General features: G+C 40.0%; 1 protein-coding gene and 1 long non-coding RNA gene across 3 annotated transcripts in view; one reads left to right on the top strand and one right to left on the bottom strand.

Moving 5' to 3' along the window:
- The window catches only part of LOC124272176 (oxidation resistance protein 1-like), a 127,980-nt gene extending 111,790 nt beyond the window's left edge, over positions 1-16,190 (bottom strand). The window contains exon 1 of the mRNA XM_046707316.1: positions 15,895-16,190. Within this exon, the coding sequence (XP_046563272.1) occupies positions 15,895-15,944 (50 nt within the window). The 5' untranslated portion in view covers positions 15,945-16,190. The remainder of the gene's footprint in view (positions 1-15,894) is intronic.
- LOC124272180 overlaps positions 1-19,856 on the top strand; it is a 69,403-nt gene that overhangs the window by 47,050 nt on the left and 2,497 nt on the right. For both annotated transcript variants that reach the window (XR_006897277.1, XR_006897278.1), the window contains exon 2: positions 10,567-10,640. This is a non-coding gene — a long non-coding RNA (uncharacterized LOC124272180). The remainder of the gene's footprint in view (positions 1-10,566; positions 10,641-19,856) is intronic.

The following is a 19,856-nucleotide window of genomic DNA, read 5'->3' as shown; positions in this document are numbered from 1 at the left end:
GTGGGTGTGGGTATGTGGCAGTGGCAGTTTGTCCATCTGGGTGTGTGGTTGTGGGTATGTGGCAGTGGCAGTTTGTCTATCTGGGTGTGTGGGTGTGGGTATGTGGCAGTGGTAGTTTGTCCATCTGGGTGTGTTCGTGTGGGTATGTGGCAGTGGCAGTGTGTCTATCTGGGTGTGGGTATGTGGCAGTGGCAGTGTGTCTGTCTGTGTAAGTGTGGGTGTGTGGCAGTGGCAGTGGCAGTGTGTCTGTTTGAGTGTGCGGGTGTGGGTATGTGGCAGTGGCAGTGTGTCTGTCTGGGTGTGTTGGTGTGGGTATGTGGCAGTGGCAGTGTGTCTATCTGGGTGTCTATCTGGGTGTGTGTGTGGCAGTGGCAGTTTGTCTATCTGGCTGGTGTGTGTGTGGGTGTGTGGCAGTGGCAGTTTGTCTATCTGGGTGTGTTGGTGTGGGTGTGTGGCAGTGGCAGTGTGTCTATCTGGGTGTGTTGGTGTGGGTGTGTGGCAGTGGCAGTGTGTCTATCTGGGTGTGCGGGTGTGGGTGTGTGGCAGTGGCAGTTTGTCTATCTGGGTGTGTGGGTGTGGGTGTGTGACAGTGGCAGTTTGTCTATCTGTGTGTGTGTGTGGGGGTGTGTGGCAGCGGCAGTGTGTCTATCTGGGTGTGTGGGTGTGGGTGTGTGGCAGTGACAGTGTGTCTATCTGGTGTGTGTGTGTGGGTGTGTGGCAGTGGCAGTGTGTCTATCTGGGTGTGTTGGTGTGGGTATGTGGCAGTGGCAGTGTGTCTGTCTGGGTGTGTTGGTGTGGGTATGTGGCAGTGGCAGTGTGTCTATCTGGGTGTGTTGGTGTGGGTATGTGGCAGTGGCAGTGTGTCTGTCTGGGTGTGTTGGTGTGGGTATGTGGCAGTGGCAGTGTGTCTATCTGGGGGTGTGGGTTTGGGTAAGTGGCAGTGTGTCTATCTGGGTGTGTGGATGTGGGTGTGGGTATGTGGCAGTGGCAGTGTGTCTGTCTGGGTGTGTGGATGTGGGTGTGGGTATGTGGCAGTGGTAGTGTGTCTGTCTGGGTGTGTGGATGTGGGTGTGGGTATGTGGCAGTGGCAGTGGCAGTGTGTCTGTCTGGGTGTGTGGATGTGGGTGTGGGTATGTGGTGTGGTGGCAGTGTGGGCAGTGCAGTGGCAGTGTCTATCTGAGGGGTGTGTGGGTTTGGGTACGTGGCAGTGTGTCTGTCTGGGTCTGTGGGGCGTGGGTGTGGGTATGTGGCAGTGGCAGTGGCAGTGGGTGTGTTTGTGTGGCTGGGTGTGTCTGTCATGTTGGTGTTTGGCTGATTGTTCTAGTCTACACTGATGCCCAGGTTTTACAGTGCCGGGGCCGATCCACAAAATGTTCGTTCGCAGCACTTAACAATGCCATTCGTAAGTCTTTGATAAGGTATAGAGTTACGACTGGTCGTAACTTTACGAATGCTTTGTGGATCGGGCCCAGTAATCTATGTTACTACTGTAACATGGGAAAATCAAACAAAGCACTTAAAAACAATTTCTGAACAAAAACGCCCAAATCAATATCAATCTGTTAATATTAAACTGGCAATAGCCTAAGTAGGTAAATGAGTACAGATCTATAGTGCAATATGTACAGTAAACTAATATAGGTAATCAAGGTAGTAAAAACCTTACTTCCCACTGAGAAGCATAATGTACGAACTCCCAGCACACATTATGTGGAGAGATGCAATAATGGCTTACTGTCATTTAATACAACGCTAAGTAACTGCTGTTTGTTTGTGTATCAATTACAAATCTCATCCGATACCCGATGGATGGTTAACATAATTCACTGACACTGACATTCAAAGCGACTCGGTTCTTCAGCAGAGGTCCATTAGTGTATCAATATTGACTAACCTCCCTGTTCATTACTACATTTTTTCATTTTTTGCGTGTTTTTATCATAGATTCATTTTTTTCCTTTAGAAACATTAAGGAATGTTTGTTAATGATGCAAGAAAAACACAGGTCTGATCGTAAATAACTAAAAAGATTTTTAACAATGACATAACACTGACCGACAGCTGATCACAAACACATTATTTTTTGTTTACCTTTTGAATGTTTTTAATGGGTGAGTGAGTTCAGTTTTACGCCGCTTTTAACAACATTCCAGCTATATCACGGCGGGGGACACCAGAAATGGGCTTCACACATTGTACCCACGTGGGGAATTGAACCCGGGTCTTCAGCGTGACGAGCGAACGCTTTAACCACTAAGCTACCCCACTGCCCCGAATGTTTTTAATGAAAATGACCTCTTACTGCTGTGACAAACCAGGATACTGAAGAAAAACATCCCCCATTTACTTACGTAGTTTAAGAGTCTAAGCCTATTATCGCTACTATCACTAAATGTATAATAGAATCATTTCTCTTTACAGTTTTGGTTTTGGTTTGGTTGTTGTTTAACGCTGCACTCAGCAATATTCCAGCTATATGGCGGCGCTCTGTAAATAATCGCGTCTGGATCAGACAATCCAGTGATCAACAGCATTAGTATCGATCTTCTCTTTACAGTGTCCCTTACTGTAAAGCGTAATTAAATCACTTCACTTCACACTGTATAGACTGGCTATGTTAGCATGACAGCTAATCAAATCAGTTCACTTCACAGTGTCTTGCTCTTTATACAGCAAACTTTATTCATGTTTACCTATTTCTTTGCATCAGGGAATTTGTACCTGTGTTGTAAAATAATGCAATTCTGTAACACATATTCAGATTTCATTCAATGAATATCAGAAACTCAAACAAAAGCCTGAAACAATAGAATTATTCAAACAAGAAGATAATGGTTATGATAATTCACTGTAACAGTCATCCACACTGTTTTATGAATTTTAATTCAGGGTCTGAGACAGACAATCCAAACATGGCAATCATACACAGCTTCACCAGACTGGACTGCCACAAATACTGACTGACTGAGTTTGGTTTTACGCCGCTTTTAGCAATATTCCAGCAACATCACGGTGGGGGACACCAGAAATGGGCTTCAAACATTGTACCCATGCGGGGATTCGAACCCGGGTCTTCGGCCTGACGAGCCAACGATTTAACCACTAGGCTACCCCACCGCCCCGACTGCCACAAATAATCCATCTATACATAACATACAGATAATGAAGATGAGGTGATGCCAATACATCCAGGAAACACATCATGCGATGTGATGTAAAAATACTGAGGAAACAGGTTATACGATGTGATGTAAAAATACTGAGGAAACAGGTCATACGATGTGATGTAAAAATACTGAAGAAACAGGTCATACGATGTGATGTAAAAATACTGAGGAAACAGGTCATACGATGTGATGTAAAAATACTGAAGAAACAGGTCATACGATGTGATGTAAAAATACTGAGGAAACACATCATACGTTGTGATGTAAAAATACTGAGGAAACAGGTCATACGATGTGATGTAAAAATACTGAGGAAACAGGTTCATACGATGTGATGTAAAAATACTGAGGAAACAGGTCATACGATGTGATAAATATATTGAAAAATACTGAGGAAACAGGTCATACGATGTGATGTAAAAATACTGAGGAAACAGGTCATACGATGTGATGTAAAAATACTGAGGAAACAGGTCATACGATGTGATGTAAAAATACTGAGGAAACAGGTCATACGATGTGATGTAAAAATACTGAGGAAACAGGTCATACGATGTGATGCCAATACATCCAGGAAACCATCATATGATGTAGTGCAAATCCTAAGGAAAGTGAGAAAATGATAATATATTCTTGCTTTTTCTTAACTGTAATTATAAAATATTGGAAAACAGCCTTTGCAACTGTAATGAACTGGCTCATGTGGCCTGACACATTTCATGTTTCGAATGCAATGCGCCATTTTTCAAACGGAGACAGCAATGTTTAAACATTTATAACCAGCAAAACACAAGGGGAACATATTTCCTGTTTGACTGATTTATAAGCATATTGCTGCTAAAGCTCTAAAAAATGTAATGGCTTTCATTACAAAACTCTCACCGTTAGGTGTGATTTGAAGCTAATAGCATACAATACAATGATAGAGGACCTTTGGTATAATATACAGTCAGCGGAATCCCTGAATATGTTTCCATGACATTATCACCAGCTGAACACTACATACTGTGATACAGGGATTCACGGTGCGGTGGGGTAGCCTAGTGGTCTAAGTGTTCACTCGTCAGGCCAAAGACCCGGGTTCAATTACCCACATGGGTACAATGTGCGAAGCCCATTTCTGGTGTCCCCCGCCGTGATATTGCTGGAATATTGCTAAAAGCGGCATAAAACCATACTCGCTCACTCTCTCACAGTGATTCACAAGATATCAGACCTTCCTTTGTTTGTTTTTTAATGCCACACGCTGCATTATGATAGTGGTTTGTAAATAATCCAATCCAGACAATCCAGTGGTTGATGTAATGAGCATTGTTCTACACATTTGGGATAAGATGCCATAAAATAACCGAGTCAGCAAATCTGACCATCCAATCTCGTCAGTGGCCTGCTATGAAAACACAGTCTGTCCCACATTCTGTCCCACATCTATACATATTGAACTATTCTTCTCACCAGCAACACTCACTTGCAAAAATGTAAGATGGTGTATGGTACACCACAAACATAATATCTTACACTGCACTGGCCTTTTATAATATGGAATCAATGTCAGAACATATTGCAATATTTTCTACAGAATCAATTAGGGAACACAATGGTATGTTTACAAACAGAAAGTAACAGGCTACAAGAAGACATGGGAAGAGTTATCCCCCTTGTTGAGTGTCACAATCTGACACATGCAACAAATGAAGTGTGAAAATGAGCATTGTCGATTATAAAGCATCATTAGATTTATCATGATAATACCCTTCAAAATCTGTAAATTATGAAACAGCTGTTGCCACTGCTGGAGGAAGTTCATCTATATGATAAATTACAGTACTGGTTTTTCTGGTCTTTCTACACCATCTGTTGCACTTGGAGCTGATCAAGCTGGGAAATATTCAGATCCAGCTACCGATACAGTCACAACTAATTGCTTCTGACCACTACCTTGACCCAAATAGAATAAATGTTTTTCACAACCGCATCTATCAGTGTACAGGTTAATTGGCAATTTATTGTTTTAGTGAAAATATGTCTTAAAATTAATTCATAGACAATTTGTCATCTATTTGTTAACATAATCATCAGAGTATGCCAACAAAGGAGGGAATATTCAAAATTATTTTAACCTTAACTTTGCCAAATATAATCTGAACACAGCAGAATCAGTAAATAATGGCTTAATGTGGCTGATGTTCCACTTTTCAGTTCTCCAGACCACCCCTGAGGTTGCTGAGGGAGCCTAAGTCCCCTAGTCTGTCTCATAGTCCCTGAACCACATTATTGTCCCTACTGCCTAGCCTTCCCTGTAATAGTAAAGCCCTAAATGCAGCAAGTCTAGATTTCCCCAGAATCTCCCAACTCACTGGGGCTCCTTTTCAATTTAAATGGGTTTATTTGTTACTATCAAAATTATATATATTCAGAGACTAAGCGTTAGTCTAACAGTCCCCCAAACCATTTCATCAACAGCCAGTGTATGAGACAGGGTCATGAATAACCAGGTCAAAGCAATCCCCTATATATGTTGTGTTTGATATGTACATAGCACACCGCCCTCACCATTAAATCTGCATAGAATCAGTACCGCCTTGAATAATGGCCCATTTTCAAAATACAGCCACATACATGCAATTACCTAACAGCCTTAGGTGGTGGTCAATTAACTTCAAGTCTCTCCCAACCTGAACTTGGCCGACATAGTAGCTAGATATATGCAGCTTCAGCAAACACTACTAATCCACTGGGGGACTCCAGACTACTAAGTAGTGTTGGAACTACCAGCATTCTAGTGTTTGTTCTTCAAAAGTACACAAATTCTACTGGCAGGAATTTGATTTCCGGACATGTTCTGCTCTTCCAAATTTTGCAGCATATTCATATTACTTCCTCGGTGGAACATTTAAAATGCATTGTTATTAACTTATCACGATGTTGGTAACATCACACAAAGTAGATATCATAAGGAAATACTACAACTAGGACTGCGACTGCTGGGAAAGTCTCATCCCTACAAACCTCAACCCAATCCTGTAATCCTGTAAAAAGGACAAATTAGTTTAAAACCTCCAGAAATTCCTACTACAAACATGTCAACAATACACCATGTACCAAGTACTGCCAACAGTAAAAATAAATGCAAACTCCCTAAAACCCCCAAAATAAAAGATGTTTACATCAACAAAAAGCCTTCTGAATTAACAAGGAATTAGATGTCTTAAAAAACAAATTGAATTATTTTGTCTGCCAATTATCTGCAACACCTATATGTCCTGGTGAAACAGGAATATAATTCTGGTCACTCCCGGCAAATCCAAAAGTTCAGCAGTTAAAAATGTAACTCGATACAATGTACTGTGAACTACATTCGTGATTCATTCAATCAGGAAAATGGCATTTCCTTGTCCTTGTGTATTCCACACTAAAACAAGATATATATATATATAAGAGGAATTTTCTTACAGTTTCCAAACATGACCCGCTAGGCAATGACAATAATGGAACATGATTTTCCGTCTATTGTTACATTTGAGATGAGCTGCAGTGATGGCCACAGAGATCATGTAGACAGCACTGATTATTCTATTATTCCCTTCCACAGTGCTAATCATGTAATGTTAAACACCTACAGCATAGGGTGAATTCTCTTTCAGAAACTGAAACATCAATTGGAGCTGATGCTTTTATCTATCTTAAAAAGGTGCAGTGTGTCCAAGAAGAGATTACATATGCATCTGATGCCTCACTCACCCTGTGCATCTGCAGTTTGTAGAAAGAGTCAAGTAAGAAATGAGTAAGTGAGTCTAGTTTACACTGCACTCAGCAATATTCCAGCTATATGGCTCTGGTCTGTAAATAATCGAATCTGGACCAGACAATCCAGTGATCAACAGCATGAGCATTGATCTGCACAATTGGGAACCGATGACATGTGTCAACCAAGTCTGTGACTCGTAGTGCGAGCTTGACCACCCGATCCTGTTAGTCACCTCTTACGACAAGCATGGGTTACTGAAGATCAATATTCTAACCCGGACCTTCACGGGTTGAGTCAAGCAAGAAATTACATATGTAATGCGTCAAAGATGATATTTGTAGTTGGTTCATATAATATTAATTTTAATCTGCCAAGTTTCTGCATGAATTTTTTTTAATATTTCATGCCGTCCAGCTAACAAGAGATTGTTGCTATCTACAATTCAATTAAGAATCAAGTTTCACATTTCGTTTCATAAGTGGTAATGCTAATAGTAGAGACACAATAGTGAAAGACTGACACATGTTGATGCATGTGTTGATTTGTTATGTATTGCATGGTCAGGTATAAACTTGTGATGCTGTCACTTGTTACACACCGACAAATGTGTCAAGGAAGCTATTACATGTGCGGCTGATCGCTCACATAACCATGCCCACACACACACCAACACTCAACAGTCCGGTACAATGCTTTATTGTGTGATCGCCATTGACAACAGTCTACAAGTCAATTGTTACATATCAATTTCACAAAATGAACAATGGAAATTGAATTTGCTAATGTCACTGAACTGGAAATCTTTCTGAAAGCCTGAATGTCTTGACTACTCATGTCCTTCCACAGAAAAATAAGATCATAACAAACTCGAAGGGGAAAGTAATTTTTGTTTGTTACAACAGTACATATAATTCGTTATACGCATTTCGACTTAAATATACCACTTGTGGCCGATACCCAGACAACTAATCGTCTTATCCATTAGTTCATTGTCAGTGTGTTTATTCTACTCACAGCTTGTACATATAATTTGTCTAAAAAGTAATCTCAAGACTATGACTTAAAGTCAGCAATAAAGTAGAGACAGTATAGTCATTGTACAAGTAGCTTTAGGGAGTGAACACCTCATTTCTTATTGGTTGTTCATAGCCACAGCCAGAAACACTCTAGTTATGTGACATGTCTATAATAACATCTGGACCTGACAATCCAGTGATTGATGTGATGAACAACATATAACTAGCAGATCATGACAATACACAATCCCCAAGGTCACTGTGGGGCCTGTCTATAATAACATCTGGACCTGACAATCCAGTGATTGATGTGATGAACAACATATAACTAGCAGATCATGACAATACACAATCCCCAAGGTCACTGTGGGATCTGTCTATAATAACATCTGGACCTGACAATCCAGTGATGGATGTGATGAGCAACATATAACCATCAGGTCATGACAATACACAATCCCCAAGGTCACTGTGGGACCTGTCTATAGTAACATCTGGACCTGACAATCCAGTGATTGATTTGATGAGCAACACATAACCATCAGGTCATGACAATACACAATCCCCAAGGTCATTGTGGGACTTCCTTCTAAATATGAATCCCTGGAGATGTGGGCTCTGTTCCTCAAAGCCATCTCAGCACTTCAACTTTCGCAAGTCAGTGATAAAGAATGGAAATTACGATCGACATGGTGCTAAGATCTCTTTGTGGAACAGTGCCTTGGATGTGAACCAAATGTTCTTGGAGAGCTTTACTCTACATAGCATCATGCATATTGATTATTTGGGTAACAAATGAGTATCTTCTGTAAGGTGAAATACAGGCACAAAACAAGCTATAACATATAACATAGACTATGTCTCCAGTCATACAAAGAATGTTCAGACAAAGGATGTCACAATAGTCAAGCAATCAGCTCAAATATATTTGGGTTCACTATATATTGGATATAATCTTTGGTGATGACACGTTGATCAAAAGGATATTGTATTCTGGGGCTAGGAAGAGTCTTAATTTACTACCCAGGTACTAAAATGATGCTTAGTGTATGGATATATACAATTTTGATAGATACAAACAATTCCTTTTAAACTGAAGCCCATGTGACATTCTGGGACATTCAGAAAATCTAGACTTGCTTCATGTAGGGCTTGAGCATCACTGAAAGGGCTGGGCGGAGGGGGGAAATATTGTGGTAAAGGAATACTGAGTGATACTACCCAGGTACATGACCATCTATTTCTCAACCCTACCTAGCACTGAGGACTGGGCAAAACTATACAGATACAGGTATAATAAACCTGATTATACATTCACTCAAGAAGCTTGATCACACCTAGCACTGAGTGAGTGAGTAAGGTTTTATACCGCTTTAAGCAATATTCCACCAATATCACGGCGGGGAACACCAGAAATGGGCCTCTCACATTGTACCCATGTGGGGAATCAAACCCGGGGTCTTTGGCGTGATGAGTGATTTCTTTAACCATGTTAACAACTAGGCTACCTACTGCCCCCATACCCGTACTTGTATGCTCAGACAGAAGTGTGACATTAGTAGTTTGTAGCGTAACCATGGTGATGATGGAACCTTATTGTTACTGTCAGTGAACAAACTATGTGTCCAGGTTGTCCACAGGTATCAGAGCCCTAATCATAAGCTGCATGACCATATTGTATTCTCTGATTCAGTCAATAATTCAAAACACAATATGTTTGACTGGAGTTTTGTCCAGAAACTTACACAGTTTAAACCTTATTACAAGGAAGTAAGATAACAGTTTCACACAAGGTGTGATAAATTACAATTGCAGAACTAGACTGGAAATGGGTACCAGGTCATAAACCAGTCTGTCTGCAAAATATAAAAGTACAAGTTTGTACCTATCACATGGTGTAGACTAACAGCTAGTCTCTGAAAAGAACATATTTTACTGAGAAACAGTTCCTAAATTATCTTCATTAAATTTAATAAAAAGGAGCACAAAAACTCTCTTCATTTTCTGAAACTGGGGTAATCTAGACTTGCATGGGTTGTAATTGGTATGTTTGTTTAAGGGTCTGTATGACAGACAACTGCAGTCATCTTGGCTTCCCACATATTCTAGACTTGCATGAGCTGTATTGGGTATGTTTGTTTCAGGGTCTGTATGACAGACAACTGCAGTCATCTTGGCTTCCCACATATTCTAGACTTGCATGGGCTGTATTGGGTATGTTTGTTTCAGGGTCTGTATGACAGACAACTGCAGTCATCTTGGCTTCCCACATATTCTAGACTTGCATGGGCTGTATTGGGTATGTTTGTTTCAGGGTCCATATGGCAGACAACTGCAGTCATCTTGGCTTCCCACATATTCTACTTGCATGAGCTGTACTTGTTTGTTTCAGGGTCTGTATGACAGACAACTGCAGTCATCTTGGCTTCCCACATATTCTAGACTTGCATGGGTGGCTTCCAACAGATTCTAGACTGCATGGGTTGTAATTGGTATGTTTGTTTCATTGGCTGCAGTCATCAACATATTCTAGATGTATGTTTGTTTCAGGGTCTGTATGACAGACAACTGCAGTCATCTTGGCTTCCCACATATTCTAGACTTGCATGGGCTGTAATTGGTATGTTTGTTTCAGGGTCCATATGACAGACAACACATGATGCATCATGGCCCCGCCACAATGATCCAAGCAGCTTCACAACAATCAGGGTTTGTATAACAGAAGTCTGAGATAAGTATAATTCAGGAAGGTTGAGTGACATTTACTCAAGACTACCACTTCCACCATCGGGTAAATTCCGACACAGCAACAGTTCTCATTCGCCAACTAGTGAAATAAACAATTTCTAACACAGAAAATGTATATCACTCCAGTTATTGATGTCTTTAATAATTCATCCATATTCCCCATCCACTTGATAGCTTGTAATCTTGGCAGTAATTGGGAGAGGAAGATTTATGGCTACACAGTAGATGACTTATTGTTAATCCATCTGCTGTTTTTGTGTCATTTGATAATCAGAAACAGACAACCTCAAAAGATGCAAGTGTATGCTTGTGAAGCAGCAGAGCAAGTTTTCTTTACTGATTCCGGTGACGGTATGTCCCATCACACTGTATGATTGTTATCTTGGCAAATATTCATGACTTTCTTTAAATGGTTCAATACCTCCTATCTGGAACAACATGCTGCCTGGCGACTTGTATCATCATGCCTTTCATCAAGGGAATTTCTACCATGAATTTGGAAATTATTCGATTTATATATCTTGAAGACTCTATAATGTAAATAATCAGCAATGTAGCATCACTGGACTGGAAGGCTTGACCCAAGCAGGGGGGTCTCCCACTGTAAACAACATTGGGTTGTACACAGCCAGCCACCTGTTACAACTGTTACAAATGTCAATATACAGAGGGATACCACAGTAACCACTTAATATTAAATCACCCTACTTCATTCAATATCTTGTCTAAGACTAAAGAGTTTGTGCCCTATTATGTCCTGGTAAATATTGAAAATTACAAAGTGTGTTTTCAATGTAGAGCTAGGTTACCCATTGAATTAACTATACTAACACATTTGGGACCTCTCCTAATTCAACACTATCCTTTGTTGACTGGAGAGTTAAACCAACTGATCAACTAAGAGGGCATCCCACTTGTACGAATGTCAGTTGCCAAATCTATGTCCACAAACAGGATGCTATCATCTACATGTTCATTCTGAACAGTGTGAAATCTACCGGTAGCATAGCCCTACATCATAAACAGTACTGGTATGCTATCTCCTTCAGAACACAGTTGGAGATGTTTAACTGATAGAGCTTCACTTCTGTATGACATTGCCTGATGTCTACAAACAGGATGCTATCACCAGTGCACTCCCATTTTCTTTAACGCATGGGAAGACAAATCCAATCACAGCTAATGTGCAATAAAATTAAGTATTCTATCATGAATATCAACAGAATAAAAAATTTAAGGGGGTCATAGGGACAGTTTTCTGTAGTATGTGGATCTGGGGACACAAAAGTTTAACTTTGAAATATTTCAGGGAGTGACAAGGACACCTGATTTTCATTCTCATTTTCAACTTAAGCTAATGATTCTTCCAAACTTTAATTGCATGCATAAGAATCTAGTACCAAAATATACAATAAAATAACAGTGTCAAAAATATTAGCATGAAGCCTGAGATGAAAGTTATCAATGTTCAACCCAATCAAATATAAGAGGTGAAGATTTCATGAACCCCTATAATTTTGAACACTGAATTACATATACATATTCCTCTGAATACACAACGCCTTTGAGAAAGAGGTCAAATGTACCATGTGTCACCCACTTTCTTAAGAAAGTACAAATTTTATAACTTTCTGGGAGTAGGTACCATCCAAGTTTTGGATTTAATTCTTAACTTTGAAAATATGCAATCTTATTAATTATGACTGTTGCCATTTCAATTAGAACACATTCAGCTGTTGTTGATGTGGAAGTGATGTAATCATGTCAATTACAGCAGTTCCCAGGCCCCAGCTACTGTTACATAACACTGTAATTAACATTCCTGAACAGCCCCACAGCCCCACTAATCACTGGAAGCCATCACACATCACTGAACAATTAATATCTCTGGTCGCTTGTGAACATATAATGCTCATACCTACAGATTTGATATTGTAGGGTGTGGATAATATGTCAATCTATTGCACCCCACCGATCCGAAATATTCCATTTTCAACATGTTTTACATACATGTACCCTTGAACTAGCTAACCTGCCAAATGAACTAGCTAACCAGCCAACATTTCAACATCGAATAGATATGTTAATTGAATTTTAATTGAATAAGGCGTTTTAAGTGCTAGTAGATATCACATTAACTTTAATAATAATAAGTCCATTTGTATACAGCCCTATATCCAATCACCAACTTTAGGCTGTCAATGGTTGTCATGATAAAGAAGACAGAAAATATTCAAATGTTTGGTTAGTGCATTCTGTTTGAGAACAAATGTTATAATTGTTGGAATGTACCAAAATGTCTACAATAAGAAAACTACCTAGTTGTTATTCATTATTGTTATGCCATGTTATTAGACTGAGGCTTAGTCTGTGAAAATATCTAATGTCTAAGAAAACAAATACATGTAGTTCTATTCAAATTGAAAAGGAGCCCCAGTGAGATGGATTCTTAGGTTCAGCAAGAAACTGAGGAAACAATAGACTTGATTCATTTGTGGCTTTTGCATAACAGTAAGGGCTGGGTAGAAGGGGAAGTAATATGGTTCAAGAACTGTGAGACAGACTGCCAAGATGGAAGTCTCATTATCAATTAAGAGAATATTGGAATTTGGAGAGACAAGTCCAATGACATCTGGGTCAGGATGACCGGAAGGTTAAGTTGAGATACTCATGATGTAATGACTATGTTATATTATCAGTTGACAGACTGGTATATATTAATCATACGATAAAAAGTTGATTGAAGATACTTAAGAGATAAACACTCTTCACAACTGATAACAAGATAACCTAAACAAGGAGCAGGCTGTATATGCATTGGAAGCAGATACATAAGATACCAAAGTATGGTATTATTGATCGGAAGTGAAACTCCCCTATGCAGTCATCACAGCTACAATAAACTATGTCATAATGAACTCAAAGTGACTACCCATTTCAGTTCACTATAACCTCAGTTCATTATAAGCATTTTGACTATCAGCATCTTCCATCGCGTCACGTGACTATATAATGTTTACTTGAAAAAAAGTAATGAGCACTGCATATGTACAGCTCTTATTTAACTAAAACATTACTTAACATAAGTAAATACATATAAATATATTATTGACAGTGTCACTGACATACCGGCACAAGGGCCACAAGCTTTCGGTCCGATAATTTGTGATTTTTGCTTTGAACAATTGTTGAGAAAGAGATCTGGCAGAGTGTAGTCACAATGTCATCAATGTTTTCAAATAGTTCACATAATACACCAGAGAGAACAAATGGCTTTCTGAATAGCTGTATAAGTTGGCATGAGTTCTGATTCGCTTGGAGACCCGTGAAGGTCCGGGTTAGAATGAATCTTCAGTAACCCATGCTTGTCGTGAGAGGCGACTAACAGGATCAGGTGGTCAGACTCGCTGGCTTGGTTGACACATGTCATCGGTTCCCAGTTGCACAGAAATCGATGCTCATGCTGTTGATCACTGGATTGTCTGGTCCAGACTCGATTATTTACAGACCGCTGCCATATAGCTGGAATATTGCTGAGTGCAGCGCAGAACTAAACTCACTCACTGATTCGTTTGGCGGTTCAGTCTCAGATAAATCATAACAAGGGGGTGGAAGGTGGGACGTCGTTCAGCTGTGGTGATGTCATCATAGAATGTCAGATAATCTTCCATGGCCACATCTCATGTGATAGTCCTTACACCTCAGGCCACAGGTCACACAATTTCAGCCAGGCCATAGTGTCTTCATTATCAGAGACTTTATAATCAACAGGAGACATCTACGAGAAGCAGATGATGATGCATGCCAAGCACATCTTCTGTTGAGCATGGATACATAGGCATTAAACAGGCTGCTCATCATTTCACTCATGGGTTGATCATACACACAACACCCCTTCATCTGTAAAGTACCATATTTACCTTTCTTTCAAACATCATCAAAAGGGATGACTTGAAACGTAACCTCAATGTCTGACATCACAATTTTATCAAAACTGAATTTTCTTATTCAAAACATATCCACTTCATAGGTAGGGCTGGGACAATTCACCGATGCATCAATGCATCGCGATACATTTAAGTTTGATACAGCTATCGTAGACTGGTGTATCGATACAAAACGATACACAACTTTTTTTTTGGAAACAGTGTTATCCTTAACATGTTACAGTACTTATTTAGAGAAAAATATGCAAGTATGATGGAGTTACTTGTTTGTTTATTACAATAGTGTTATTGTTAAACACAAATATCTTGAAATAAATCCTTTTAAATCTTGATACCATATCATTCTTTCAAGGTGTATGCATCGTGATACGCATTGTATCGCAGGTAAAATATCGCAATATGTATCGTATCGTGACATACAGTATCATCCCAGCCCTATTCATAGGAGTTAGCCAATTCAATGTTTTACTATTGTTTTACTGAGGTTGTGAACTGACAACAAGGTGTCATTACTTAATCCATTAGCTTGTTATAAGTCTGTGTGTTACATCCATATATTTCACAGGATATAATAAACAGTAAATGGCCAGGACCGAAAAAGGACAGTTTGTTTTATCTGTCAGTTAGTCATATTTATGTCTGTAACAAACAGTCTTCAGCTGATCAATACATCAACAATATCATAACACAAGAAGTTCAGTGACCCAATAGCTGGGAATACAATGGGTCAGGCTACCAAAACATTAAGTCAGGTGTACCTGTAAACTGCTTAGAAATAGAGGGTCAAGTGTATTTTTAGGAGTCAATGACCATGTACATTTGGTTAACCAAATCATTTCAAGGACGAAGCAGTATAGCAGAGCCATGAGTTGATATGGAGTTTAGGTCCTGTACTCATGGAATTATTCACAACACACAATAAAAGTGTGTACTGTAGCACATAAACAATCATTCTATAATGTCTATTTTAAAAGGTCTAGAACAAGAGTGAACAGTTATTGCTGGCGTTAACGTAATCTCATTGTCTCTTGATCAGGAAATTTGGAGACGCACAAACAAGACATATATTATTTACCGTACAATAGGATCTATGTCACAATGTAGTAAACACGTGTGACCAAATATGACGGACTCTTAAATCAATTCACAATCAAAACATTGCAAATCCATCAACATTGATAACCCTCTTTCGGAGTAATTATCATAGGGAATAGACACGTTTATACAGAGATGCCAGGTTCAATGTATTCCGTTTTAATTTCACTTACCTGATGTTTTGCATCATAGCTAAAGGCTTTTCAAAAAGTTTTCTACTCATGTCTTCTGCTTTTTAGTTCCATACGGCTCGCGAACTCAACAGCTGATGTCATTTTCGTGGAAAACACGACCATTCGCGAATGATTCCTGCATAACGTATGCCTTCGATTTCATGTTGCAACATATTTCACATTCACAAAGTGTCCATAGAGCAAGTCTGCGAAGACAAGATTTTGTTAGGAGGCATTCCGACGTGGAAATGTTATCATTTAGCTTCACGCCCACGAAATCAGCCATTTATGTTTTCCATAACCTACTTCCGTTTAGTCAAAGGGAGGAAACTCTCGTTCACAAGCAAATCAAGGCTGATCACTAGTAAAATAAATTAAACCCGTCTTCTGGTGTCATATACTTTTCAACATTGTTTCAGTATATTTCATTAACAAGCACGTGGAATATCATATGTATATGAATAAGTAATTATTTCATAATATACAATCATATATCTTATCTTGGATATTATATACCCACAAACCTATAGTGAAAGAAACTAATACGGAAAACTGTTCTCAAACCCATGTAGCAAAAGTAGCTTCCGAGTGTAGATTACAAATTAACGAAACTGTTTATTTGAGGATGCTTTAAATTTTAAAATTCGAAAAAAACTAACGAGAAAATAAAGTTCATGACATTGTGACACTGGTGTTTACAATCTCTCTATGGGACTTCATGTATCTTTGGTTATTGCATATAAGCAGTCATGGTTGGTGCAGCTTGTCATAGCTAATGAAACCAAACACCAACTTCGCCATATCTGGTTAAATCGACAGCAGCTGCAACGGCTCTAAACGTCCACATTTCTACACGGAACAAGACAATGATGAATGCCGCGATCTGCTCATTTCGATGGACGCGTAATTGGGGGGAAGACACATGAACGACGCGATAGCTCCCGTGGGCAATCTTCAACTGACTGATCACAATGGCTCTGTACACCGCAGAAGATGACGGCGCTGTCCTGAGTTCCACCTCTGCAAGATAGGCTGTATCAAACATTTTGCATATTTAGTTTTACGATGCAGGTTGAGCTAAAGGCATCCCTGCCAAAGGTAAAGGAAAAGGATTAATTTCAACTATTGACCCACTAGAAGTTGTAAATGTAATTGCATCAGGAATGTTCTTTTTTAGTTTTCTTTCAGTTTTCAATTGCGTTGAAACTTTTTTAAATACGTTGGCAACTAAAGAACACTGCAAAATTAAAATCCCCAACATAACTGTAATACCCGTATGAAATGCATACCCATCTAGTGACCATTTCTGATGCGTTTCATGTCAGCCATTATCAAACATGAATGTACACTTTCTTTTGCCAGAGAGTTTTGTCTTCATACGTTTTGGACATGTTGACACGACACTAATATGACTGAAATGAACAATAATGCTTATTTTCTATAATCCACTTGAGAAAATCTAACACAGGGTAATCTCAGTTAACAAAGGTGTTTTCGTTTGTTTGTAGTGTTTGTAGATCATGACCAGCCTTTGTCTCAATGTCCAGTGTATAAATGGGTTTAATTGAAGGCCACGAATGGTGGACAATGTGGGTATCGATGGACATTTACGGGTTGGGTGAGTGAGTGAGTTGAGTTTTACGCCGCACTCAGCAATATTCCAGCTATATGGCGGCGGTCTGTAAATAATCGGATCTGGACCTGACAATCCAGGGATCAATAGCATGAACATCGATCTACACAATATTGGGATGTGATGACATGTGTCAACCCAGTCAGCGAGCCTGACCTCCCGATCCCGTTAGTCGCCTCTTACGACAAGCATGGGTTACTGAAGGTTCATTCTAACCCGGACCTTCACGGGTTAACGGGTTGGGTGACACACTAGGCTACCACTGACACCAGTCTTGCCTCTATTGGCAGTTGTGTCGAGTATATTCCATTAGCAGTGTTTCGGTGGGACGAATCCTTGTATGTTTTGTTTTGTATTTTTTTTTTTTTGTTTTGTTTTTTTGTTGTTTTGTGTGTTTTGTTGTTGTTGTTGTGTGTGTGTTTTTGTTTTTTGTTGTTGTTGTTTTGGTTGTTTTTGACATTTCTGCTTAGGATCCTCTGCCGTGAAAAGAATGACTGAGTATAGGCATTCTCGTCTCCTTGATAAGTATACAACTTATGATTACGATAGGTTTTCCTCTTTTCCTACCGGGTATCCATTTAGTGGCATACAGACATACATGCATGTTTCAAACTTTTCCCAAAGGAGACAGCAGACTGATGTTAGCAAAATCACTGCGGGGGACACCAAAAATGGACTTCACACATTGTACCTCTGTGGGAAATCGAACCCAGGTCTTCAGCAGGACGAGGAACGCACTAACCACTAAGCTACTCCACCGTCCCTATCCTGACAGAGAGTGACAGGGTGTCACGTGCTGACTTTACGGGTATATTAATCTGTCATCTACCAGTCCGCGAGTGAGTAAGGTTCAACACCACTTAGCATTTCAGTATCATCAAGGCGTGCCACCTAAATGTACGAGGGAAGACCAAAGTGACGCAGCGTCTCGAGAGCATGGTTTTAAACTGATGGAGAAAATGTTTTAGTCGGGTATTAAAACAAAACTCTGAACAGCGAAAAACAGTATGTGTGAATGAATGACTTGAGTTTTACGCCGCTTCGACAGTTATCGCACTAGGTGTCAGAGCTTGATTGGGGAGGGAGACCCATGAAGATCCGGGTTTGAATTTGTCTCCACCAAACCAAGATTGTCGTAAGAGGCGACTAAAGGGATCGGGTGGTCAGGCTCACTGACTTGGTTGACACATGTCATCGTATCCCAAATGCGTATAGAGCAATGCCCATGCTGTTGATCACTGGATTGTCTGGCCCTGAATTGACCGCCATATAGCTGGGATATTGCTGACTGCGGCGTTCAACAATAAACCAACCAAACCAATGATTGGGGAGGGAAGGTGTTAGTGACAAAGTCCAATGACGGCTACAGTCACAACATTATACTAGTCACAAGCGAGAAACATCTGGTTTTGAACCCCAAACCAAGTACTTATCGCATTATTTCGCATGTTTGGGTGTTTGCCAACTTCACAGGGTCAGGGGTCACTATCGGAGTATCGTGGGACCCGCTCGAGACCATGGACAATCATGGTAATCGGGGATTATCTGCAGATCTTAGATGAATGAATTAGTGAGTATGTTTAAACTGAACTCTTTCCAACATGCTACTCCTGACAGTGCCAAATGTTGAGCTTTAAAGATAGCCCCTAACAAATGTAATCATCATCGTCATCATCATCATCGTCACTATCATCATCATCGACACTGTTATGTACAATACATATTGGAAGAGTGATTGAGTATCATTTTACGCCGCTTTTAGCAATATTCCAGCAACATCACGACCGGGACACAAGAAATAGGCTCACACATAGTACCCATGTGGGGAATTGAACCCGGGCCTTCGCCGTGACGAGCGAACGCTCTAACCACTAGGCGACCCCATCACCCCTTATTGGAAGACATGTAGTGACAACAACAGTGGGTTTCGCACTAGTACGACTGGTTCCTAGAAGCCAAGGGTCATAATCAGGGCAAATTCAGAGATGAATAGCGGATACTGGAGTGCCAAAGGGAAGCGGCTCTGCACAGCAAAGGGCAGATCCTTGCCTGACTGTTCCGACTACTTTTCCGATTGCAGTGATATTGCAATATTGCATCCTATATGAGTAAAAATTCTTTCATACATTCATTCGTCCCTCTGATATTGTATTAAAGGCTACACCAAAAGTTATTAAGGAACTGGGTGAATCGATTTTTATGCATCATCAGCAGTTCAGTAGCTCCAATCTCCAGATATGACACACTTAACAGCATCACTGTCTGCATGCCAACGAGAGACAAGTATATCTTTATTAAGCTTCACCGCATGCATTCAGTGACAAAGCTC

Source organism: Haliotis rubra, unplaced genomic scaffold, assembly GCF_003918875.1.
Source record: "Haliotis rubra isolate DU_JTF1 unplaced genomic scaffold, ASM391887v1 Scf167, whole genome shotgun sequence".
Lineage (NCBI taxonomy): Eukaryota > Metazoa > Mollusca > Gastropoda > Lepetellida > Haliotidae > Haliotis > Haliotis rubra.
This window is presented reverse-complemented; position numbering and strand designations above follow the sequence as displayed.